Source organism: Lontra canadensis, unplaced genomic scaffold (assembly GCF_010015895.1).
Source record: "Lontra canadensis isolate GAN:19392208 unplaced genomic scaffold, GSC_riverotter_1.0 scaffold52, whole genome shotgun sequence".
Classification (NCBI taxonomy): domain Eukaryota; kingdom Metazoa; phylum Chordata; class Mammalia; order Carnivora; family Mustelidae; genus Lontra; species Lontra canadensis.
Genome location: NW_022631046.1, coordinates 3,705,683 through 3,732,806, shown reverse-complemented (window position 1 = coordinate 3,732,806; position 27,124 = coordinate 3,705,683). Strand labels below are relative to the sequence as shown.

Sequence of the window (27,124 nt, the reverse complement as noted above, 5' to 3'; positions counted from 1 at the left end):
CAAAGCATAGAACACATGAAAGTTGTTACATTTGAATTATTTCTAGAACCTTAATTTAAATAAGCACATTTGATTTAAAATTAATAAATTTCTGATTCTTTTATATGAAGGTATTAAAATATTGCCACAAATACATAATTTATATGTTGAAGATAATGTCTGTAGTTTAGATTTTTAATATTTTGTTAGTGGCAAATTTTGGGGACTCATGGTAGGGATTAGGGAATTTCAGTGATGAACTGTAAAAATTAATATACATATATATATATTTTTAAAGAGGTATGCCCATCATATAATGTTTGAAAAGTGAAATGCCAACTGAAAGCTTCTTTTACTAATATTGACATTTTATTTTCTTAATTTGCTTTAAAAGATAACACGGACAGTCCTCATCCAAAGCGTTCCCTAACTACCCGACTAGTACCTACAACGCATGTATTAAATGCTACTGAGAATATCAGTATGAAGTGCAGAGAGGACCCCTCTTCAAGTGAGACATTAGCTCTATCACTTTTTGGCCTTAGATATATTTGTCTTATCATGGATTTGTTTTGCTTATTTGAAATAGAATTTTTAAAAAGAAAGAAAAAATGATGGTTTGAAAATTATTCAGGATTAAGAATTAAAAACAATTATTCTTCTACTAACTCTGACAATGAATTGTGATGTAGGTCCTAGTAAATTACACACACTCCCACTAGTTTAATTTAGGTATTAAAATTAATGATATACTACCTTCTCGGAAGATTCATTAGTATTTAGTATAGCATTTTTAATTTAATGCAACATGGGATACACTGACAGATTTTTATTATGTTTTGGATTATTTTTCATGATTTGACTTCTCCATGCCATTCAGTATTCTAAGCTACTTCTCTTAATACAATTAAGACTCATGAATCTTCCTTTCTGTTTCCTTCCTTCCTTCTTTCCTTTATTTCATTTCCTGAGTCCTAGTAATGCTCTTGGATCCCAACCAGGCCCTGAAGGAAACCATGATGGTTTACTCCTAAGAACCTCAGTTTGGTGACATTTGTTAAAAATATGGTTTCCAAATCCTAGAAGTGGGGACTTGAGAGTAAAGGTGGAGCACAATAATTGGAGAGCAGGTGGTGAATCAGAATTCAAATTTAACACTGAAACTGGTCTTGAGAGCTAAGGCAAAGACAGATTTAGTAGTCCACTAGAGAGAGCTAATGTAATCTACATAGTGAACTTGTTCATTTTCTCTGTGCAATAGTTACTTATTCATGTTCAGGATCTCCACATAGAGAAGTCATGAGTGCCCCTGTCTACTAGATTGTTTTAAGATTCTCTGCAGAAATGTCCTTTATAAATTCCTAGAAAACTGAGTTTGTATATAAACCTTTAAATGTAAAAACATGCCAGTAAAAAAGTGAATAATTTAGTGATCTTAGCACTTACAAATTCTGACTACTTAGTCTTATTTCTCCAAAACTAACAACACACTCAAATTCTTAAAACTTAAAAGAATAAAGTAATATTCACTAAATGCATTTTACACTAATCCAATTTCTTAAGAAGTAGATCTATGTTCAAAATAACAATTCTAAAACTACTTAAAAAATAACACAATGAGATAAATAATTATATTTGGAACGTAATTTTATAGTCTTTTAAACAATCTACACATTCCTTTGGGAAAGAGCACTTTTTCCCTGAGGAATGCTACATATTGAAAGTTTTCTCATCAGTCAATTTCCAGGACAGATTTTTTTGGGGGAAGGGGGCGCTGCTTTAAGAAATAAGTCACCCTTTGTTCTAAAAAGTAAAGTATTAGAGGAGTGCATTTGTTTTTTTCTCTGGCTTGACATGTGAATGCACAGATATGTAATTATCACCTACAGTAATTTTTAGATGAAAGCATCTCTTTAAAAAACTGTAAAACTTTGTATCTTCTTCAAGTGAATGATGTCCAACCAGTGAGGAAGCCTCACTTTAAAGGTGTGAAAAAAAGAAAATGGATTTATGATGAACCAAAGAATTTTCCTGGCCCAGGAATGCGGAGAGGTAAAGTATCTATATATCTGGTATTTCTAAACTATAATTTGAAACGAAATTAAGAAATTAAATATAAATTAATATTTCCTACCTGAAAAACAAATTACTGTTGTACAACATGCTGTTTTAGATGTCAACCCAACTCCTATCAATTTAGTTCACTTAGCACACATTGCCTTCCATAGCGCTGTCAAACATTTAACCTGCAGTATGTTATTTATGGGTATGATACCAGTTTGTTTTAGCCCTCACTCCCTTCCCCCTCTCCTTTACAGCAGTACAGGCCCCAAATCCCAAAAATAAGATGAGTTACCATCGCAATAATAAAAACAGAAATGCTGAGAACGCATCCTATATCCACGTTCAGAGAGATGCTATCAGGACTGTCTCACTGAGTGCACCCCCCCGCAGCAGGCCCACAAGCGGGTCCTACAGTAAAGTTGATGTTAACAAGGAACCCAAATTCAACCTCTGTCCAGGTAAAGCTCTTTCTTTATGTCGTTTACTCATGTCCATGGTTTGCATCCCCGTGGAATTACGTCATGGTCCAATTAATCTTCATTGCTACCCACCCTCCTCTTCTGTTTTCAGGCCATCACCACACCAGGACGTCTTAGAAAACTGGTGAGAGGATTTCTTCCATGAGCAGGAGTGCATATGGTTTAAAGGATATGTTAGAAAACGTGTTGGGTGCAGACAACTAGACATTGAACCTCCCTAGAGTTTTGTCTCACAGCACTGCACTTTGTTCCCCCTGGATAGCTTTATTTCACTCTTAAGGATTGTTTTCAAATGGTTGACATTTTCTCATTCCACTAACTGTGTTGTTCAACCATCACTTTCAGGCTAGTGCCCTGGCTTATCCTTAAGCCTTCATGATTACTTTCTGGAAGGGTTAGTTTGGGGGTTAACTGCAATATTTTTGACAACCTCTCATCTCTCCTACCATGTACAGATTGCTTCTAAATCATTTCATCATGTAATAGGCTAAGTCACAGTATATGTCATTAAGTACAAGGCCACCAGGGAGGAGGGAACTACATCTTTTCTTCCTGTTTCAGATGAATTTTGCTCTTTTGAAGTTGGGTTTCAATTCTCTCAACTTAACATGAGCAACTTAATTCCCTCTAATTTCATGCTTCTATTTTCCTGTGTTCGCAGACTAGTTTGTGGAGTTCTGAATGCTCTCTACTTTCTGAAACATAAGTAAAAATTCAATGTCTCTCTTAGGACCTTTCTTTTATATTTTAAATAGAAGTTAGCTCTATTTAAATTGTATTTCTTCTATTAGTTTTAGAATAAAATGGTATATGGGTTTATATACAAAAATAAGGATATTCTTGGGTGAAATATTCTTATTTATTACTATTATTATTTTATTATTATTTTACTGGCAGTGAATGGCTGTCTGGATTTGTGTTAAGGTGTCTGCATTTGAATTATGCTCACTATTGCTTTTGCACCATTAGTGCAAATGTTAACACAGGAAAAAAAGCAAATAACTTCTTAGTATTATTATGAACCATGCTTTGAGAATTGTAGCTGCATAGCAATACTTAAAAACACAAATTCAACATTGTTAGATAATAGTTCAAATATACAGTTGTCAGAGGGAAGTAGATATTAAAGAACCAAGTCAGCATATCAAGGCTTTGGTTTCCTGGGATAGCACATTCACTATGGTAGAATATTCCCTGCCATCATGGGAGTTACTTCATGGAAGGGAAAAGGAATTGGTGGGACCTTCCAGGTCTTTTTTTCTTTCTCTTCTTTCTTCTATAAGCATTAGCAGAATTATATGGTAAAGCAAGACAATGAAATATTTTGGTCACATCTAGATAGCATACTCTCACATATAGCTTAGCCTCATGGGAGAGAGCCTTATTTGAAGAATTGGACAGCCAATTAAGAGGTACATAACCATCCATGTTCATTGATAACATAAATGGTCTTTCCTTTTTTTTTTTTTTTTTTTAAGATTTTATTTATTTGAGAGAGAGAGAGCACGAGCGGGGATTTGGGGGTAAATGGATAGAGGGAGACAAGCAGACTCCCCACTGTAGGAAGCTTGATATAGAGCCCATCCAGGACCCTGAGATCATAATCTCAGCTCAAGGCAGAGGCTTAACCTGCTGAGCCACCCAGGTGCCCCATCATAAAATGGTCTTAATAAACTCACTTGGGTCCCTGATGCTTTAGTTTTGAAATGCTAAAATAAGTTACTTAGAGAACAGCTTCACCTCTGAGATATTTATAACTTTGAGATACTCTTGGAATATGATTTTGAAGTTATAAAATATTTAATTCCTGTCTTCCTTTTTTCTCAGATAAATATACGTCAACATCATATAATGGTTCAGCCTGGCGAAAAAGAATTCCTTTTTCAAAAACATATTCAAAAACTGAAAAGATATATACAGGTAAATATTTACTAGTAATTTTAATGTAGCATTCTAAAAATGAATGACAATCTTTTAAGTTGTAAGATCAGGAAACATATTTTAGAAAAATTTAGGAAATTTTAATGATACTTACAAACACAGTTACTTGGAGTTTGGTAGATATCTTGTCTACTAGCAATTTAATTTTACTTTGTTTTATTGTGGTCTCCTTTGCCTATTTTTATGTTATCAGAAATCTTTTTGATATACTTCTCTCCTTAGATACAAGCTTAGTAGTTGCAGCAATTATATGTTAAAATTCATTCTTTGTTGAACTACAAAGCAAATATATAAAACCATATTTGGACACAAAATATTAAAGCCTTACTATATCCACCATGGACAAATACTGGCTGGTGCAGACCAACAGGGCACCTAAGATGAAGTTTCCAGGCCAGGAGTTTCTGAGTGACTATGGTGTCCCCCTTGTTGTGCTCTGTTCTCTGGGAGAATATGGGAATCCTGGGAACCTCCCCAGGGTAGAGGTTTGAAGCAGATCTGACCTCAGGTGGTTCTTTTGCTAAAAACCTTAATGTCTTCTCCAAGTTTATCCTAGGGTTGGCAAAGTAGGTTTGGAAAACCATACAGGATAAAATGGTTTCAGTTACTCCACAAAAAGGAACCTTTCAAAAAAAGTTCTAAATAGAGAGTTCCTACTTATATCTTTAGCCTAGAACTTCCAGAATCATCTGAAATCCATAAACTTTTATACAAGAGCTTCCCAGAATGAACCCAAGGACATCCAGATTAGAAACTGTCTACTTTCCAAAAACAAAAACAGCTGAGATCTTTAGTATTTCTCAAAACTCTTTACTTTGACTGTGAAGTCAGTTGCTTTTCTTTTCTTTTACCATATCTTTCCAAATCATATTGTACTCTAAGAGAATGCTGCTGCCATGCTATTTCACTGACTATATTTTCTCTTCGCTTTCTGTGGGTTTTCACATGTGATTGCACTTAATTTGGGGGGAAATGAAAATTGGTAGAAATCCTAGATAAAACTACAAATTCCTGAGCTGCATCTTTTTCTCCATTCTTCCCTTGTGAGTGTGACATTATTTGGAGTATTTAAGGATTCACCCCTCATCCCTGCTCCTCTCCCGGCGACTGCTTTTGTATCCCAGCACCCTTCTCACTTCTCATCCCAGGGAGTTGAACATGAATTACAGAAGGATTTGGGGGGAAAGGGGGTCACTTCAGGGCATGAAACATGTATCATCCATGTATGGCCCAGGAAAGGGAATGTGACAGGGGATGTGAGCTCATAAAAGCACTTTTTTGGTCCAATGTGTAGAGCAAGAGGAGGGCATGGAGAGGCAGAAAGTGACCAGCTACAGTGTGGGGTCACTTACTCTAGACAAGTCCCCTTCTGCTCTTCTATCACCTCCAGTTGTGCCAGGGCCCAGGGAAAGAAAGTCAGGGATGGATTTCCCTTTGAAGTTATGATACTCTGAGCATAAGGAGGATCTGCATTGCACGTCCCAGATGCAGACAGGGGAAAGAAGCTTTGGAGAGAATTTATCAATGCCATGTGTTTGTGGGAGTGGGGGGGAGCAAGTCATGTCTAACATGAGAGAGGGCTGGAGACAGCCTCTTGGGATTCCCAAGCCTCAGGTTTGCTTGGGAAGGCATCACATATCCTTGTGAGTTTCAAGTGAGAGTCAGTTCCTGGGAAAGGGCCGGCCAGTCTACCCAAAGTCTCTTGGCTGGGGCTGAAAGCACAGCACCAGAAAGATGGCCTTTGTGGTTGGGTTCTATCGGGGGAGAACTCAATCAGAATCTCAAAAGACGGCTCTGCTGGGTAGCTGATTATAACCCAAATCATCCACTTGTCACTTGTGACTTGAAGTATTGTCTGAGGGGAACCAGCAAGGACATCACCTGGGAGTTTGTTAGAAATGTGGAATCTCCACAGCAGACCTACTGAATTAAAATCTGCATATTAACAAGTTCTCCAGATGATCAAGATGCACATCAAAGTTTGAGAAACCTTAGGCTATATTATCTGGGCCACCATTCACCAGCACCAGACCCAAGCCATGTTAAAGACCCAACCCATGACTGTTGTGATAATATTCTCTTCCTAGCCATCACAAAGCAGCAACCATTCTCCCCTGTTCCAACCCCAGAAATCTACATAAGCAGAGGGAGATGGGAGAGGGAGGGAAAGAAATCCTGAGAAAGAATTTCAAATCTGAATGTGGTTGAAATATAAATGTGAAATAACTAAGAAATCACTGAATTGGACTAAGTTTATGTGCAAAGGACCAGATAAATTTTCTACATCAGGCAGAATAGGGACTTAGGTTCAAGAAATAGAAAAGAATTATAAAAATCATTTTCTTATTTACCTTGAGCTTTTGACTGGGAAATCTGCAACCCGTAAACTCCTGTCCTTTCCAATTGTTCTTGTCATCATCAGGCTAGAGAAAGATTAGCTTGTGTTTCCTCCCCCTACACTTCCTGCTAGGGCACAGAGGAGCGATTTCACCATTTCCCATTTCCCAGTGGACAGATGGACTGCTGGAGAGAGGAGGCAGAAAGCACAAGCTGCCACTAGTCTATTCCACTAAGGAGTATCTCAGAGCGAAGGCCATAGAAGTGTAAATGGGTGAGAAGAGCCTTTTGGGAAAATGTCCGATGCTATGAGGATAATGCAGCAGGAGAGGAAAATGTGTGGGGACCAATGAATGGAGCTGAAGGTGATTAGAGATCTCAGCCTTCCCTTGGGGCCACGTGTCCTTTCCGATACGGATATAGCTGGTGGGACTGGAGGTGCCTGTCTGTAGGATGCAACATTCATTCTGTTCATTCTGAGTACACTAAGGTACAGCCTTATATGGAGTATCATTTCCATCCCTTTTCATCCCTCCATCCAAATTCAAAACACAATAAGCTTTGGAAAGAAATGGAATTAGTTTGAATAGCATTTTGAAAATATGTGAATTAAAACAATGTGTTTGGGCTTTGTTTTGCCTTTAGATGTATGGTAAGCAATTAGCCAAAGAAATTCAGAACATCGGTATCTTGAAGAATGCCAAAAAAGAAAATAATTTTAAGTATTTTGTGTGTTTTATTATTAGAGCCAAGAAGAAATGGGAGCAAGTAAATCTGGAGGTTGAGAGAAGAGAAAAATGAGAAAAGAGAAACGTGCCAGATATCATCTGATTTACAATCAAAAATGAAAATTCAAAGAATGAGATATTCAAGTACTCCATACTATATACTGGGTAGCCAAAGATGATAAAATGCAAATTCTGAAAATAAGATGCAGGAAGTACATTGTGCTCTTTCAAAACTGATAAAAATGCAAATTGCAAACAGCTGCCTGTGTATTTATATAGGTCTGGAATTCATTCGATGCATTGCCACAAACATTTAATAAAATTTAAAAGTTTGACAATTAAAATCATTCTCTAATTGTAAACTGAGTTAGAGTGCACAGATTGAAAAGTGAAATCGTGTCTTTGATCTCTGTTTTGCAATATTCTTTACAGAAGAAACCTCCCATTTTCTTTCTTAACCTAGATTTTTAAGCTGGGTCCTCAGTGATAATAACAGATAAAGTAAACAAATTCAGTGAAGTCTCAGAGTTATAATTTGGTGATGAGAATGTTAGAGGAATTCCAATAGAAATACACTTCAATGTGTTGTAAAAAGGAAAAAAAAAGATTGGTTTATTATGCAGAGGAGTGCTGAACAATGTCTTTTAATTGGCAACTACAAAACCTAACTGCTGAGACGTGTGAGATTCAAAACGGAAAAATAAACATTTTCTTATGAAGAACAGAAAAATTATATGTTCATATTAAAGAAAAGGATTTGTAAAAGGAAAGAAGTGTGTTAATAATGTGATGTCTCAAAAGTACTAGATTTTAAGGCTTTAAGTAACTTTAGAAGTATTAATGCTTATAACAGAGATATCATTTGAAAACTTAATTCCGTGTCTTTTGCACTTGTTTAGAATAATACATTTTTAATGAGTTCTAAAAAATTCATCTGCAGAATGACTGAAACAAGAACTTAAAATTGAGAATTTATTCTTCAAATTCAAAGACCAGTATGACGGCAATATATGTGATTAACCTTTCAAATGCTGTTTTTGTAAGTCTGTAGCATTTATACTTCTGAGTTTATTAAAGCTCAGAATTTCACTAAGACTTTGGGACACCTTGTCTATGTTTACATGAATCTCGTGGTTATTAGTCACCACTTGTTCGATATTATTGGGGAGATCTCAGAGTGTGAGTTTAGAAATATTTTATTTTTAAAACATTTTATAGATTTGATTCCAGCCTGTGGAGTAGTAAGTCCTAGTTTCTAGCTTCTAATGGTGCTCTGTCTACCTACTTTGAAGAACATAGGGATACAGTCCTTTTGTTTTCACAAACAGAGTGGTCAGAAATGGAAACGGTGCCAGTAAAATGTCTTGGTGAGATAGATCCGAGCAGGATGGAAGAAAAGAGCTGGGTTGAAAAGCTCTCTAGAGGGAGGCTAATAGGAAACATCTGTAATTCCACTTAACAGACCTCTGTCCTTCTGAAAGTTCATCTAGTGGTGAAGAAGGAATGGTTCTCAGAAGGCAATTCAAGGTATCTTTCTCAAAGTACAGATTCTCAGTGTGTATCTTTATTACATGCAAACTGCTGAAGACTCAATGAGGAATGAGAAAAATCTGAAAGAAGATTTGAATGTCATTCTTCTGAATATGTACAGGTATCATCCCTGATCAAATGAACATTTTTATTATGATAAACTTTGTCTAAGAGGACCAAGTGGATGGTAGCATTAACCAACTCAGTTTTCATATTTGTGAGGCAGGGAAAAGCCATGGCTTAAATGTGGTAAACTAATAACCCAGAAAGAAGAAGATAACAAGCCCCCAAATAAGAAAGGATAGAGGATGACAAAGATAAGTGGACAACCAAAAATGTGGTAAGCCAGCCAGAAGTTATGCCTGCTGACTCCTGAACATAAAAGTAAGGCATTGAAGCCTAAGTTTATGAGGCCAGCTTTTGGAGCTGATGGAAAAAGCAACTGCCTTTTCCATCACTTCCAAAAGCTTTCAATGAATTTGATGGGTGTACTATGATTCTACTCTTTTCAAAATGCAGCAGTAATAAAAATGTTAACAAAAACAGCATGTATTCAATGCTTAGTATATTAGTTTGCTAGGGCTGTCATAAAATACCACAAACTGGGTGGCTCAAACAACAGAAATTTATTGTCTCATAGTTCTGGGGGCTATAAGTCTGAAATCAAGATGTTGGCAGCACTGGTTCCTTCTGAGGACTGTGAGGGAGACTCTGTTCTTGGCCTATCTCTTTGGCTTTGTTGATTTGACTTCTTGTGTTTCTCCTCATCACCTTTCCTGTGTGTGTGTGTGTGTGTGTGTGTGTGTGTGTGTGTGTGTATGTATTCAAACTTCCTCTTTTACAAAGACATCAGTCAGATTAGTAATCACCCTAATGACCTCATGTTAACTTGATTACCGCTATAAGGACCCACTTTCCATATAAGGTCAATTTCTAAGGTAATGGGGGTAAGCACTGCAGTGTATGAATTGGCAGGGTGTGTGGAGGCTGTAAAGATGTCTCCTGGACCTTCCCAGGGTAGGTAGGTCTTAAATAACAAATCCACTCTAACATTTCCATCTCCCTAAGCTTTTGAATCACTTCCTTGACAGGAAACCAAGGCAAGTTTGGTATTTCTAGCTCGCTCACTCTGGGCCACCTTTTAGTCTATATTTAAGCCATCCATCCAACCAACCAACCAACCAACCAACCTACCAACCAAACTGTTGGAGCCCTTTATAATTCCCTGAGCTGTGACATTAAAAGTAGAACCTCTGCTTAGTAGACAGATCATAGTGAATTTGTTAAGTGTCTACTTCTTTCACTATTATTCCACATCTTTAATACTCACTCCCACACACAGTCCCAGGGTTTTTGTTTGTATAAATTAGCAAACTCAAGTACCTCTTTTGGAGAGCAATGTACTTCTTCATGGAAGTACACTTCATACTATCCCTTTAGTAGCCTGCTGGGTTAGTACCAAAAGCAGTGGTAGGGGTCAGTCCTGAGGGAAATCAGCATTGTCTTGCATGGCAACTGCCTCAGTTAATCTGATGAGGGTGGTGGGACTACTGGGAGTGGAGAGGCTAATTCTACTGGCAAAGACTCATCAGAACATAGAGGCTCAAATGTTCCCAGCTTCATGAGGGTCTTCTCATATCTCTCCATTCCAACTTTCAGGATGATGCTTCTCCCTAGTCAATGTCCTCACTTTAACAGTAAATAACCTGGGAGCCTGGGATTTCAATTTGTGTTGTAATTAGTGGCTCACAGGATATGTGTTTTTCAGAAATCTTAGCCCTGTGCCTAGGAGAGATAAGGGTCTTTTTTTCAGGGCAGCTTTCAGATCATTTTTGTGATGTGTGAGCTACGAATTCAAGATCCTTGCTTCTCAAGTGTTTGTGAGTATACAATGGTGATATTTTGTGTATTTCTAGTGCCATATCACACCATGAATGATCAGTGCTCTCTTTACTACTAAAAATAGAGTCATTAGAGTCTCTAAGTCTAATCAGATTAGAGAGCAAATTCCAGAAATCCCAGAGCCACTTTGGAAAACTCATCTTTAAGATTCTGTTCCTATAGAGCCTCTCTTAGTACCAAAATCCATACTGGGATTCTCCAAAGAAACAGAATAGATAGAGGATATATATATAATTTTAATATGTTATATTTTGTATAAATGCATATACTTTTATATATAGATTTATTTTAAAGAGTTGACTTATACAATTGTTGAGGCTTGGCAAGTCTCAAATCTGATGGAGGAAGCTAACAAGCTGGAGATTCAGTGGAGTCTAAAGGCAGTCTGATGGAGAATTCCTTTTCGCTTGAGAAGGTCAACCTTTTATGCTATTTAGGATGAGGCCCAACCATATTATGGAGAGCAATCTGTTTTACTTAAAATCTACCAATTTAAGTGTAAATACCAACAAAAATTTTCCTTACAGAAACATTTAGAATACTGTATGACTAAATATCAGGGCAATGTGGCCTAGCCAAAGTGAATAATTAATTAATCTCCCTGCGATAGCCTCAGATAGTCTCACTACTTTAAGGTCAGGTGAGTAGCAACCTTAATTCCCCTTTGCCATATACGCTAATGTAGTCACAGATTCCAGGGATCAGGGGGTGGGCTTCTTGGGGAACCACTTTTCTGCCTATCACAACTACCTTTCCTTATGCACCTTATGTAGAGTTGTTACTACATAGCAGGCACTATACTACATGAAATAACTCACTGAAACATTAGTACCCCAACCCACAAAAAAAAAAAAAAAAAAAAAAAGAGGAGTTATTAAAAGCCTCCATTAATGAGAAACTTAGGCACTGAGTAGTCATATAATTTGTAAGTGACAAAGGCAGGATGGTACCACCTGTGTCGGTGACTCTAGATTATTCTCTTCACTCTACTAGACTGGTTAAATATCTGATTATACTTTTTTCCTCAGGGCCCAACTTACTCTAAAGCCACACTGGACCACTCTGGACCAATAATAACTTCAGAGCCATGACAGTAAAACTCATAGTCAAAGTTTCTTTCCCATTTCTGTCTTTTTGCCCTCCCTTGAGAGTGGTGTAGCTATGTCGTATGTTGTATCATATCCATGTCTTTTCCTCATAAAATAAGGAAAAAGTGAATATCAAAATATGTATATTTTATTACAGTTGAGTCTTCTGATAACCAAGGCAAGAAAGAAAACACAGTTATATCAGAAAATTATACTAGTATTCCCAGGATAATTTTTTTTAATAGCACTACATTCTAAAGATAATTTATTTTATGTAAAAATAACTATAATTGTGTTAGTCCATTTGGGCTGCTATGACAAAATACCATAGGCTAGGAGGTATTAAATAACAAACATTTATTTGTCATAATTCTGGAAGCTGAGAAGTCCAAGATCAAGGCACTGCAGATTTGGTGTCTGGTGAGGGTCCGCTTTTTGATTCATGGATGACTTCTTGCTATGTCCTCACATGGTGGAAAGGGGAGAGGGAACTCTCTGAGGTCCCTGTTTCAGGGACACTGATCCCATTTATGAAGGCTCCACCCTCACAACCTACTCCCCAAAGACACCGCATGGGGGGGCGGTTAGGATCTCAACATATGAATGTGGGGGAAACACATACTCAGTCTATAGCAGCAGTTCAGTTCACTGAACACATGTTGAAAGAACACCCACTAACATCAAGCCGTCTGCTAGAGGTTATGGACACAAAGATAAATGAAGTCTTTCCCTCTAAATGTTTCTCATGTAATGCAAATAGTGATTAAAGCACTTATATAATATGAGGTGTGCCACAGAAGAAGTACAGGATAGGTGCTAGGGGAATATAGAAAAGGCATGCTTCACAGATATTTCAAGTGAAAATCTAGCTCGGCATTGACTGGTCACAAGTTCTCTCAAATATTTCCTTGCTGCTAGTGTTCCTTTTTATGAGCAGGAGTGCCAATTTATAGCACTGATGAGGTATTGGCCTATACCCCATACTGGCACCACTGCAGGATAAAGGATGAACTTTTCAGGAGCAATTACCTTCTGCTTTAGGTTGGAGAGAAACTCTTTGTGCTCTCCAGAGAGGTGTCACTGAGAATACCAGTTTTGCAGTGAACTTTTTTACTTGGACACAAAACTATCCCATTATGCAATTATATTATATTATGCAGAGTGATTAGCTTATTTCTTCTATTAGGTGATGAATGTTCAAGGAAAAAACAGTCTCTTTCTTTCTTTATATCCCTTCCATTGGCATATAATAGTCAATATTTGTTGAACACTCTAATGCCTATCTCTGAGGTTCCTTTTCCTTGCCTCAACCATTAAAGACCTTAACAAAGAAGTGAGGGACCTTTGCTGAGGTCCTTATGTTTTGTAAAGACTTACACTAGGCAAGGACTCCACAGGGCCATGGAGACATGCTTCTCCTTTTAGAGTAGGTTCTGGTATCACAGATGCCAGATTTCACTGTTCAAATCATCTTGAGCCCATTTCTTGAGCTATATGGATCTCTCGGCTAAGACAGAACTCCAAAGGATCCTTGCTATCAAAGGGTTGGAGAAGAGGAAGCTATTTTCAGGGTGTTGATGGAAGTGGAGAGTGTGAGTTGTCCTGTCCATACGTGTGCATAGGGTCTTTTGAGCATTAGGACATATCAGGGAATGGAAAGAAAAGAGGGATGCATCTCCCAGGAGAGTGAGGCTCTTCCTGCTTCTAGTTTCTAGTGCAGAACTCTGAATTGGCCCAGAATTCTAAACACAAACCTGGTCTTCTAGTTATTATGTGGGGTTAATTGTTAGCTCGATTTATAACTTTCAAATACTTAAATAAATGACATGTGGATCTTTATATCTACTCTTGCTCTAGGCTCTGCAAATATTAGGAATAGTCTTAGCCCACTTAGCACACACACCAAGAAGCAACAGTAACAGGTGGGATCTTAACACTAATTGTTTCTTTTTTTATGCAAACAGTGTACAAGCTGTGACAGGAATCTGGCCTTTTGCCAGAGATTTGTCATTGCAGTGAAGAAGCCGGGTTAGCAGAAGGATCAGTGTTAATTACATTTTTAAATATATTTCAGATGGAGAATGTACTGGACAAATACGGGACCCCTAAATAATTTCTAATTACTTCATTCTACTCTGCCTAGATAATTCAGGGGCTTACTGTGGTGCAGAACTGTTGTGGATATTAAGGAAGCCTTGGGCAAAACCAGAAGCTCTGTGACCTATTCTGTGAATAGTAATGCATACCACTGCTCTTTGCTATTAACCAAATAACAACTTAGGAAAGTTATCAAGCTTGTTTAGTCTATCTTCTAACCTTTAATACTAAGAATCTGAAGCAAAGTAAGCCTAAGATCTAGAATAGCGTCATAAAGGCAGCACTCGCATCTCTTAAGTGGTCATATTTTCTCAAGTATTTTCATGCTATGTTGTTCCAGTATTTCATTATTAATTGTTGTAAAAATAAGGTGATACATAGAATTTAGTATAGTGCCTAAAAACAGTGACTACCCAGGAAATTGTAGCTTCTATGAAAACCTAATTCATTGTAAAGAATGAAAATATACATCTTCAGTTTCTAGCAGTATGGTAAAATGTTCATTCAGAGAATAGCCTTTCTGTAAGAACACACCTAAATATGCCACATTTGGAAACAACACCATGTAAAACAAAAACATCTCTTTCAGTGCATGTCTGAGCAAGAAGAAAAGAAAAAGATTTTCTCAGAAGCCAGAATGACAAAGGGGGAATCCAGAAGAATAAAGAAGCGTAAAAGCTGGCATTTGCCTTGGGGTATCTGCAGATTCCTGGTGCCATAGAGTCTGGTCTTCAGGGGTCCACAAACTGGACAATAAGAAACAATGTCTAAGGCATGAACAGAGCTGGGGACAGGATGAGAAATATCACAAAAAGCCAGGACACACTGAAGATGATATGCTCAGAGAGGAAACTAGAAAAAGAACACTTAGCTTGTAGACAGAGACACCAGGAATAGATACCTCTTCTCTTAAAATTTTAAAGACCTAACTTTTTTTTCAGGTGAATTTGGGGTTTGAATTTACATTACCAAAATGTCCCAACAAACTTCCAGTGAAAAGTGTAGTATAAAGTGTTCTCAAATTGGTAGTACCCCAGGCACGTGGATGAAGTAAAAGTAAATAATTTCTGGTGTCTGGTCTCTAAATTCAGATATTAAGAAATTGCCAAAGATAAAATTCCAAATGATGCAAATTTGTGATTAAAAAAATTAAACAGATGCAAACAACCATTAGTCAACAGTAGCAACGATATATGGAATAAGACTTGCAACAATACTGGAAGTGTTTTTAATAATTAAAAAAATAAAAATAATGCATTGAAAATATGAAGAATTGACAAAAATCTATCAGTACTGGACAAAAATATTTGAAAGGGAACCATATAGAAAATTTAAAAGTGACAATAAAATAGTTAAAAGCGGAAAAATAAAGGATAGGGTAAACAAAGATAAGAAATTGCTGAAGAAAGTATAAACTGAATAAGTTATGAATAAGGATGGATAAGTTATTCATAATATATCACAGAGAGATTAAAAAATGAAAAATATAAAAGAAAGATAAAGAGAATTGGAATTCCAGAGGTGGCAAAAGAGAAAATGAGAGAAAGATAAGAGAATGGTTGGAAGTATTTCAGAATTGTTGAAAAACACCACCATCAGATTCAGGAAGCCCACTGGATCAAAAAAGAATAAACAAAGAGAAACTCATAGCTGTATCTTTTACCTTGGACTGGTATATGTCAAAAACAACATCTTAAAGCAAATAGAAAAAAAAAAAGACAATTTATGAACAAAAGAAGAAAATATTATGTTCATATTAGAATTCTATATAGCAGCAGATCCAGACAACAGTGAAATAATCATGGGAAGAAAATATTTATCACTCTAGACAAGAATGCCCAGTCACTTTTCAGGAATGTGAGATAAATAAAAATCTTTGAAACAAATCAAAACAAATATTTGCCAAGTTACTAAATTTACTTCTGAAGGAAATTCTTCATGAAGAAGGAAAGTGATTTTTAAAAATAATCTGATGGGCAAAAAGAATGGTCAGCAAAGAACATGAATTTATGGCTTAATCTAAGGAAACGATGTATAAATAAATGACAATGTTTTCTAATTTGTAAGTTCAAAAAAATCATGATAAAACTAAAATCTTATACAACAATTATACATAGGTTATAAGAATGGGTGGCCAGAGTTAAGGAAAACTGTTTCTAGATTTGTTAAACATGTAAGATTATGTACAATATGCTGTATACATTCTAGGGGCATCATTCAAATCATAATCCAAGTGCAAGTCCACCACCTGTATAGCTGTACTCAGCATAAAGGAATAAGATGTGGTATAATCTTAGACATTACTTAATTATGCATGTTAAAATTTCTAGGATAACTACAAGGAAAGAGAAAATATATTATTGCCAAAGTGGTAAAGGGAATAAAATGGAATAGGGAAATTTTTAAAAAGTAAAACAGAGAGAGAAAGAGAGAGAAAAGTGCTATAAAAACAAAAAATAAACCACCAAAAATAAATTCCAAAGACATCCACTTAAAATTTCAGCATACAGGGGGAAGATGATAGAGTTGGTGGATCCTAAGCTGGCTTTATCCTACGGATAGAAGTAGAAATGCCCACAACAGTGTAACCCAGAAAATGACCCAAAGATTGGCAGAACAGACTCTCCACAGCTAAATGTAGAGAAGAGGTCACACTGGAAGAGGGTAGGAGGGGTGAAAATGCAGTCTGGATTGAAATGGACCTGCGTTATCCAAGGGAGGGAGAGAGGCCACAGGCATGAAGCAGGGAAAGAAACAGAGAAAGAAACAGAGCACACCAGGAACCCCACAAATGGGGAACTCTCAGGCGTAAGACAAATCCCCATAACAGTTGGTTTTGAAAACCAAGGGACATGATTTTGTGAGTTCTTATAATCAGTGGGGGACCTTTAAAAATCAGTGGGCTCAGTTCCGGGATAGCCAGGAGGATGACAGGCAACCATCAGGGTAACACAATGAAGAGCCCAACGGAGATACAGAACAGAGGCTGCAGTTTGAAAAATACCTAGGGTATATGAGAAGAAGAATATACAATAAATGTCAAAGGGGACTCTTTGAGTGGAAAGGAAAGAACGTAAGTAGGAGAAAGAAAAAGTAGGAAGCACAAAAGCTGTAAAAATAGGTATATCTATAAAAATCACTCAAGGAATTCACAAAATAAAAGGATGTCAAATATGACATATACCTAAAGTATGGGGTCGGGGTGGGGTGAATTAAAGAATGGGTTCAAACTTAAGTGACCATCAGCTTAATATAGAATGCTATATGCATAAGACATTATGTACAAATCTAATGATAACCACAAGTCAAAAACCAGTAATAGATATGTAAAAAAAAAAAAAAAAGAGAAAGGAATCAAAGTGTATCACTAAAGAAAGCCAGCAGACTACGAGAGAAAAAATAGATAACTACACTAACAACTATAAAATAAGTAACAAAACGGTAACAAGTACATTCCTATCAAGAATTACTTTGAATGTAAGTGGACTAAAACCTCCAATCAAAAGATACAGGGTGATGGGAGGGATGAAATAGCAAGACCCATCTATATGCTGCCTACAAGGAACTCATTTCAGACCTAAAGACACATGCAGATGTAAAGTAAAAGGATGGAGAAGAATTATCATGCAAATGGAAGTGAAAAGAAAGCCAGGGTAGCAGTACTTACATCAGACAAAATAGACTATAAAACAAAGACTCTTACAAGAGGCAAAGAAGGACACCAAATAATAATAAAGGGGACAATCCAACAAAAACATATAATAATTGTAAATATTTATGCACCCAACACTGGAGTGTCCAAATACACAAAGCAGCTAATATGTCCATAAAGGAAGTAGTTGATGGTAATATAATAATAGTAAAGAACTTTAACACGCTACTTACATCAATGGATAAAGTGTCCAAACAGAAAATCAACAGGGAAACAGTGGGTTTGAATGACACATTGGACCAGATGGATCTAACAGATACATTCAGAACATTCCATCCTAAACCAGCAGAATCCACATTCTTTTCAAGTGCACATGGAACATTCTCCAAATAGATCACATATTAGGCCACAAAACAAGTCTCAAAAATTAAAAAAGGTTGAAGTCATACCATGCATCTTTTCTAATTACAATGCTATTAAACTAGAAATTAACTACAAGAAAAAATCTTGGAAGAACACAAATACACGGAGGTCAAATAACATCTTCCTAAACAATAAATGAGGGGTGCCTGAGTGTCTCAGTTAGTTAAATGTCTGACTCTTGATTTTGGCTCAGGTCATGATCTCAGGGTTGTGAGATTAAGCCTGGTGTTGGACTTAAGATTCTGTCCTTCTCTCTCTGCCCCTCCCACCCCTGCTCATATGTGGTGGGCTCTCTCTCTCTCTCTCAATAAAAAATAAAATAAAATAAAATAAAAAATTTATAAACAGTGGATGAATCAACCAAAAAAATCAAAGAGAAAATTAAAAAGAATGATGGAGGCAAATGAAAGTGAATCTTCAGAATGTAGCAAAAACTGTTCTAAAAAAATTATAGCAATATAGACCTACCTCAAGATGCAAGAAAAAATCACATATTAACCTAACTTTACACCTAGAAGAGCTAGAAAAAAGAAAAAAACAAAACCCAAAACTAGTAGAAGGAGGGACATAATAAAAATTAGAAGAGAAATAAAATAGAAAGTAAAACAAACACAAAAACCAAAAAAAACCCCAACAGAACCAGGAGCTAGTTTTCCCAATAGAAAAAAGCCTTAAGTCAGACTCATCAAAAATTTAAAAGAAAAAAAAAATTAAAAAAAAAAAGGAGAGAGAGAGGATTCAAATAAACAAAATCAGAAATGAAAGAGGAGAAATAACAATCAACACTACAGAAATACAAAAGACTATAAGAGAATATTATTAAAAATTACATGCCAACAAATTGGACAACCTAGAAGAAAGGGATAAATTCCTAGAAACATACAATCTTCCAAAACTGAATCAGGAAGAAATAGAAAATGTGAACAGCAAAATAACAAGAAATGAAACTGAATCAGTAATCAAAAAACTCCAAACAAACAAAAGTACAGGACCAGATGGCTTCATAGGTGAATTCTACCAAATATTTAAAAAAGAGCTAATACTTATTCTTCTCAACTATTCCAAAAAATAAAAGAGGAAGGAAAGCTTCCAATTCATTCTATAAAGCCAGTATTGGCCTAGATAACAAAACCAGGTAACTACAAAAAAAGACAACTACAGGCCAATATCTCTGACAAGTATAGATGCAAAAATCTTAAACAAAATATTAGGAAATTGAACCTAATAATACTCTAAAAAAAAAAAAATCACTTGTCACAATCAAGTGGGATTTATTCCCAGGTTGCAAGTGTGGTTCAATATTCACAAATCAAACAATACTCACACATCAACAAGAGAAAGGATGAACATGATATGATCTATTCAATAGATGCAGAAAAAGCATTTGATAAAGTACAACATCAATTCATGATAAAAACCCTTAACAGTGCAGAGAAAGGTTGGTGGGAATGCAAACTGGTGCAGCCACTCTGGAAAACAGTATGGAGGTTCCTTAAAAAGTTGAAAATAGAGCTACTCTATGACCCAGCAATTGCACTACTGGGTATTTATCCCAAAACTACAAATGCAGTGATCTGAAGGGGGAGCTGCACTCTAATGTTTAGAGCAGCAATGTCCACAATAGCCAAACTACTGGAACGAACCTAGATGTCCATTGACAGACGAATGGATAAAGAAAATGTGATGTGTATATATATATATATATATATAACATACACATACATACATATATGTATATGTATGTATGTGTATATATGTATACACATATGTATATGTACATATATGTATATGTACACACATACATATGTATGTATGTGTGTGTCTATGTGTGTGTGTGTGTATACAGACACACATAAATAAATAATGGAATATTATGCATCCATCAAAAACTGAAATCTTGCCATTTACAATGACATGGATGGAACTAGAGGATATTATGCTAAGGGAAATAAGTCAATCATAGAAAGACAATTATCATACGATCTCAGTGATATGAGGAATTTGAGAAACAAGACAGAGGATCATAGGAGAAGGGAGGGAAAAATGAAACAAGATGAAATCAGACAGGGACACAGACCATAAAAGACTCTTAATCTCAGGAAACAAACTGAGGGTTGCTGGAGTGAGAGGGATAGGAGGGATGGGGCAGCTGTGTGATGGACATTGGGGAGGGTATGTGCTATGGTGAGTGCTATGAATTGTGTAAGACTGATGATTCACAGAGCTGTACCCTTGAAACAAATAATACATTATATGTTAATTAAAAAAAAAAAATCTTGGGCCGCCTGGGTGGCTCAGTATGTTAAAGCCTCCGCCTTCAGCTCAGGTCATGATCCCAGGGTCCTGGGATAGAGCCCCACATCGGGCTCTCTGCTCAGTGGGAGCCTGCTTCCTCCTCTTTCTCTGCCTGCCTCTCTGCTTGCTTGTGATCTCTGTCTGTCAAACAAATAAATAAAAATCTTAAAGAAAAAAAAAATCTTACCCCTCCACCAAAAGGTACTGAATTTTTAACCTGATGAATGGAATTAAAACCATGGGAGGGAATCAATGCATAGGAGAGTCTTTCTTGCTGGCTTTGAATATGGAGGAGGCTGCATGACAAGGTTTGTGGGTCTTACCTAGTTGCTGAGAGTGGTCCCCAGCTTTGTTGACATCCAACAAAAAGATAGGGACCTCAGTCTTACAACTGCAAGAGCTGCATTTGGCTAACCTCCTGAATAAGCTTGGGAGTAGATTCTTCCTTAGAGACTCCAAAAGGAATACAGTCCTGCCATTTAAGACTCTGATGAGAGAACCTAGCTATACCATGGATTTCTGATCAGAGCCAGAACTATGAGCTAAAAAGTGAGTTTTGTTTTAAGTGGTTAATTTATGGTAATTTGTTATAGAGCAATAGAAAACTGTACAACTACTATATTCAACAACTAAAGAATTCACATTTTTTTTTCAAACACACATTGGTAATTTATGAAAAATGACCACAGATTTGGTCATAAAGCAATTTGTAACAAATTTCAAAAAATGTGTTACGTGTGTAACATCCTCTCTGATAACACAATTTGGTCAGAATCAACAAAAAATAAAGATACCCATGTATGTGGAAATTAAAACTCAACAACTCATGAATTAAAGAAAGAAATGTAATTAAAATACACTCAGCAATGAATGATAAAGTTCTGTGTGTCAAAGTTTGTGAAATGCACCTAACTCTTAGCAAACTAGGAACAGGAGGAATCTCTTTAAACTGGTTATTCATAAAATCTTACAATGAACATATTCACTTGTGATTGTTAAATAATTTGCTTTAAATTGAAGATCAAAACAAGTGTGCCCACTATCATTGCCTTATCAATTTCCTAAAGGTCTTAGTAGTCATAGTAAGAATAAGAAAAAAATAATAATTGGAATTAAGGAGATAGATAAGTCATTGTTCCTAGGTGTTAACTATCTACAGAGAAATCTCCAAATATTTACAAATTATTAGAACTGTTAAGAGAAATTAGCTAGTTTGGGATATAAAGTTGATATACAAAAATAAATTGTATTTTTATGTACTAATACACATACATAGAAAAAGCAAATAGGTGAGAAAGGATATATTTATAAAAATGACAAAAATATGTCTAGGAATAAAATAACAAATGGGTAAGACTTTGGTGCTGAAATCCATAAAACTGTAATAAAAGTTATTAACAACACCTAAATTAATTAATTAAATGCTATACCATGCTCATGGATAGACATAATATATTAAAAATGTCAATTGTCTGCAAGTTGGCTTATCAATATCATGTCAACCAAAAATTCTAATAAGTTCTTTTCATGAAACTTGAGAAGCCTATTTTAAAATTAATATGAAATATCAAAGCCTCAAGAATAGTCAAGCCCCTACTAATAGAGAAAAGTAAAACAAGAGGAGTAGCCCTGTCAGAAATTAAAATTTATTATTATAAAGCTATCTAATATTATAAAGCTATATTTTAAATTTGTTACCACATAGTATTGATATTTGAGGCAAAAATGGAAAAGAATAGAAAACAAATCTATAGTCTATATAAATCCGATACATAGCAGAAATGGTACTTCAGGCAAATGGAGAAAAAAGGCTATTAAAAAAATGTTTCAGGAAATTGAGCATCCACACAAGAAAAAAATATAATGGACTGTTAACATCATGCAAAAAGTAAATTTCAGATAAATCAAACACTTAAATGTCACAGACAATCCTTTAAAATTTACAGAATGTATAAGTTGAATGCATACATGATTCATAGCACTTATAGAAATGTACCACTGACTGAAAAGTTTGATATGTTTTAACTAACTGATGCTTGCAAAATTTGGGTAAATAAAGGAAGGCAGAAAGAGAGATTGGCACGTATGTTTCACTCCTTAAGTCACATAGAACGCTCTAAATATATGTTGTAAATAAATAACGGCACATTTTAAAGAAATTAGGCCCTTGTCCTCTGACAAATTTTGATGTAGTTTTGAATGTAGGTGAGGTCCAGAGCTGATGGCCAAGAAAGAATTCTTGAGGTATCTTTGGTGCAAAAAGGTGATTTTATTAAAGCACAGGGACAGGACCCATGGGCAGAAAGAGCTGCTACACTGGAATTGTGAAGGGTGACAGACTATATATGGAAGTTGGGGGTAAGGAAAAAGGGAGGTTTTCAAAAAGAACTTTCAAATGCCAAAGTGGATCAAGGCGATACCAGAGGCTTTGCCATTGTCAAGGTTGTTTTTCCCTCTGGTAAAGCATTAACATTAAGATAGTTGGGAATTTCCTTTTGGAAGTTAGGTTATTGACAAGAATGCTTTTTTCTTGTAAATCACTAAGACCTTTGTAAACTGAGGGAGATTCCTATCTTGCTGGAATGTGAGCTCTATTAGTTAACCATTTGTTTTTCCCTTCCCTAAGGGAAGGAGTGCCTGAGGAATGTCACACATATCCCACGTAGGGGGTAAGGGGGTGCGGGGGGAGGGGAGTTAGCAGGGTGTCAGCTTGTGCTTTGCCCTCAGAGTGCTTTCCAATCCCTCATCATTTATGACTTAGGTGACTGTGTAATTCATAGTATCTTTCTTTTTATTTAATTCATTATTCCTGGATTGTACATAACTTCTTGTCTCACAATACAACTATTTTTACCTACATTCTTTTTCCTTAGGTTTACTTGAGGGACGCAAATAGCTTGTTTTCCACTCAAATTTTATCGTATGTGTATGCTACCTTTAAGGAAAGTTTACTGTAGAAAGTCTTTCTTTGAACATGATTTTTGGCCTCTTTAATAGAAACTGCCATTTGGGAGCACCTGGGTGGCTCCATGCGTTAAAGCCTCTGCTTTCAGCTCAGGTCATGATCCTGGGGTCCTGGGATGGAGCCCCGCATTGGGCTTTCTGCTCAGCGAAGACCTGCTCCCCCCGCCCCCGCCTGCTTCTCTGCCTACTTGTGATCTCTCTCTCTCCCTCTGTGTCAAATAAATAAAATCTTAAAAAAAAAAAAAAAAAAAAAGCTGCCATTTGACCTCGAAATGAAGTTCTAGCTAGACAGTTTCTTTTTACTTACAACTATTTTGTCACAAATTTAAGTATAAACTGCTTGGCAGGGGAAAAAAAGGCCAGAACTTCTACTTTGTTCCTGGAATGAACTCAAAAGGACATTTGTACCATTTGTAAAGCTAATCAAAACAGATCATCCACACTGAAGCTGGGAGAACTTTTGGTTCCAATTCAATCTGCTTTGAGTTGGTTTTGGATGGTAGTGTTTATGGAAACAATTGCCCCCATTGCCAAACTGATGTGTATGTTCTTTTCCCCAGGAAAAAGACTGCCATAGAACTAATTAAGGGTGATTAGCAGGAAAAGTAGGTAATTACCAATAAGTTCAATAAACTCACACGAGCTTTGGAGCCAGAAGTGCGTTTTTTTAGACTTCTGGGTTTATCATTTGCTAGTGGTTTGACTCAGGAGGAGATTCTTAGCCTCTGAGCACAAATTTACTCATTTGTAATATTTGGGTTTCCTGACAGGGTTGTTTGAGGCATTAGAGATAATATATGAAGTGCCAAGAATTGTTTCTAGGATATGGGTAGTTTTCCATAAATGATAAGCATTTATTACTATTGAACTAAATACAATACAATCTGGATGTTGCAGGTGGGGCATAAGCTAGAAATACAATTTGAAGTGGTTTTGGAAAACAGATTGGTAATTCTCAGACTCACTTATTCCTCTTCTATGAGATCTCTGGGTGACTAAGGATGCATAAGTGTTTTCCTTCCTTAAGTTTTTGATTCAGAAACAAATCTATATCCAGTATTTAGTAGAAATATATACCTAAAACATAATAAAATAAATTTTATACATTATACCACCAAAATTTAAAAAATAAATCACATGTTGTAGCAGAACTTAAAGTGCTTTTTCATTTTTCTTTTTAAAATTATGATTTAATAATTTATACTCCTCAGGCATGAGGTCCTGGGAAATTTCTAGCCCAGGGCATTGCAGCTCTCCATACTTTTCTGAATGATTTTCATGGGATTTTCTTTTTTTTTTTTTTTTAAAGATTTTATTTATTTATTTGACAGAGAGAGATCACAAGTAGATGGAGAGGCAGGCACAGAGAGAGAGAGAGAGAGAGGGAAGCAGGCTCCCTGCTGAGCAGAGAGCCCGATGCGGGACTCGATCCCAGGACCCTGAGATCATGACCTGAGCCGAAGGCAGCAGCTTAACCCACTGAGCCACCCAGGCGCCCTTCATGGGATTTTCCACATAAAAATAATTTAAATTTGCTTCCTTCTAACACCCAGAAGCTTCTTTTTTCCCTCAATAGATAGAGAGTTATTATGTTCAAGGTATATAAAATGCTTAATATCATACTAAATAAATTCTTATTCAAAACACAAATTGTTTATTTAAAAAGCATACTTAATATTAAACAAGAGACATTTATTAGTTGATTGATTTACTGGGTTATCCATGTTCTATATCTTCCATTGGTCTGAATAATCAAGAGATAGTTACTTATTATTGGGAGAAATCCATTCTATTTCTATAAGTATATTTTAAAAATCATCTTCAGACTAACATGGTGTTACATAATTTGTAAATTTTACTATCTGAAATATATTAGTATATTAATGTGTTGTTATATTAACATATGTTAATATATTCACGTGATACACTAAGTGTTATTTATTTTCAGAAGTACATAAAATTCAGATTCCACACTTGGTCAGCCTCAATCAGGGAGTGTGCTGATAAATGTTTAACAACTGGGTCTCAGAAAAAACAGCTGCAGTTTGTAGCATTGCTGATTTTTGTAGGGTAAAAACTCTTCTACCAGGCTAATTTAAAGCTACAAAAGTTGTCACCGAACACAGAATTAGGAAGAAATGCACATAATCTGCTCTACTAAGCTTGAAAGAACTCACTCCCACATACCTCTATATATTTTCCACGTTATAAAGACATATTAAAATAATAAAATTAAATTAATTTGGAGTAATTGAATACCTATTATGAACCAGTTCCTATTCAGATAGTGGGAGTATCCCTCTAAATATATATTATATATAGTATATTTATTTGTTTGTTTATTGCCAGGTTTTATCCTAAAAAAAGCCTCATGAAGGTAAGAACTTTTTCTTTTTAGTTAATTATTTATTTCTCTGAGCTTAGAATGATGGCTGACACAAAGCTGGCAATAAATAAAAATTTGTTGAATCAAATGAAGGAGACTCAATCTCTGTCTTCAGTGAGAATATAGTCTATCAGAAAAGGAAACAAAAAAATACTATTTGAAAGAGAAAACCAAATTAGAGCAGAGTATAATTAAGAAACTTTAGTATTTTTCTAAAGTTGAAAATTAAATTATAATAAATTCTATGATACTATGATATTAATAATTTATATCACTGGTGAAAATTATATTTTATTGAAGTGCTATATGTTATTGTGATTCTGCAAAATATAGCACCAATAACACCAAGAGTAACAATAATTTCCAGAGTGCTTTTTCCATGATAGGCATATACTCATTGAATTATACGTATTATTGAATTTAATTCTCAAAATATTCTTTAAACATGCACTACATTTATCTTCCAATATACGAAAAAACTTCAGTTCCAAATAGTTCAGTAATTTACTCAAGTTAAAAATGAAAATATGAACTGTCCAAGATTATTTTGAAATAAAAAAGAGGGAAATTTGTGTTAACCTTTAAAGAGGTTAAGAATGCAGCATCTAGAATCAGAAATATTTAGGTTCAAATGTAGCATGACATTTATTGGATATTATGTTTTGCAATCTGCAGCTGTAAGACCAGCAATTAGGATTATTTTTACAAATGAAAGATGCTCTACCATTGGCAATAGTGTCTCTACAAAATGTTTAAAATTGGCCACAGGATTTAAATGAGTTCATTATAGGTTGTGAAAGGATGGAGTCATATATAATCCTCTCTTCTTAAGGGTCTGAGGAACCCACTGGCAAGCTGTGAATAGATATTAATGATGTAGTTCCCTTTAGATAGGTATTTTAGGGCCTTTGGTGGAAAGCAGGGTATTATACATTTTTTATGCCAACTACTACTTATTCCCTTAGCTAGTAGCTGTACGATTTTTATATGATAATTTATCCAATGTCTTCACCTGATTTTTGTAGCTGTCCTGATTCTGCCACTTACTGGTGTATGACTCTTGGCAGGTAAATAGGGACATTAATAATACAACCTCATAGAGTTGAGAGGAGTAAATAAGATGATCCATGTAAAGTGTTTTAAATAGTACCTCACACATGGTAAGCACTTTCTGTATGTTAGCTCTTAGTATTGTTATTTTGAATAATACTGGAGAGATCTAAGCTAAGAGAGAATAACTTTTCAGCATTTCACCAGTT

The 27,124-nt window shown here is 35.8% G+C and overlaps 1 protein-coding gene across 4 annotated transcripts in view; it reads left to right on the top strand.

Moving 5' to 3' along the window:
- CUNH12orf50 (chromosome unknown C12orf50 homolog) overlaps positions 1-7,779 on the top strand; it is a 31,021-nt gene extending 23,242 nt beyond the window's left edge. For 2 of the 4 annotated variants that reach the window (XM_032874148.1, XM_032874145.1), the window contains exons 9-13: positions 374-490; positions 1,927-2,031; positions 2,298-2,501; positions 4,350-4,442; positions 7,547-7,779. In XM_032874148.1, coding sequence (XP_032730039.1) covers positions 374-490; positions 1,927-2,031; positions 2,298-2,501; positions 4,350-4,442; positions 7,547-7,572 — 545 coding nt within the window. In that variant the 3' untranslated portion in view covers positions 7,573-7,779. The remainder of the gene's footprint in view (positions 1-373; positions 491-1,926; positions 2,032-2,297; positions 2,502-4,349; positions 4,443-7,546) is intronic. The other 2 variants (XM_032874146.1, XM_032874147.1) reach the window with 2 other exon arrangements.
- Positions 7,780-27,124: the final 19,345 nt, after the last annotated feature.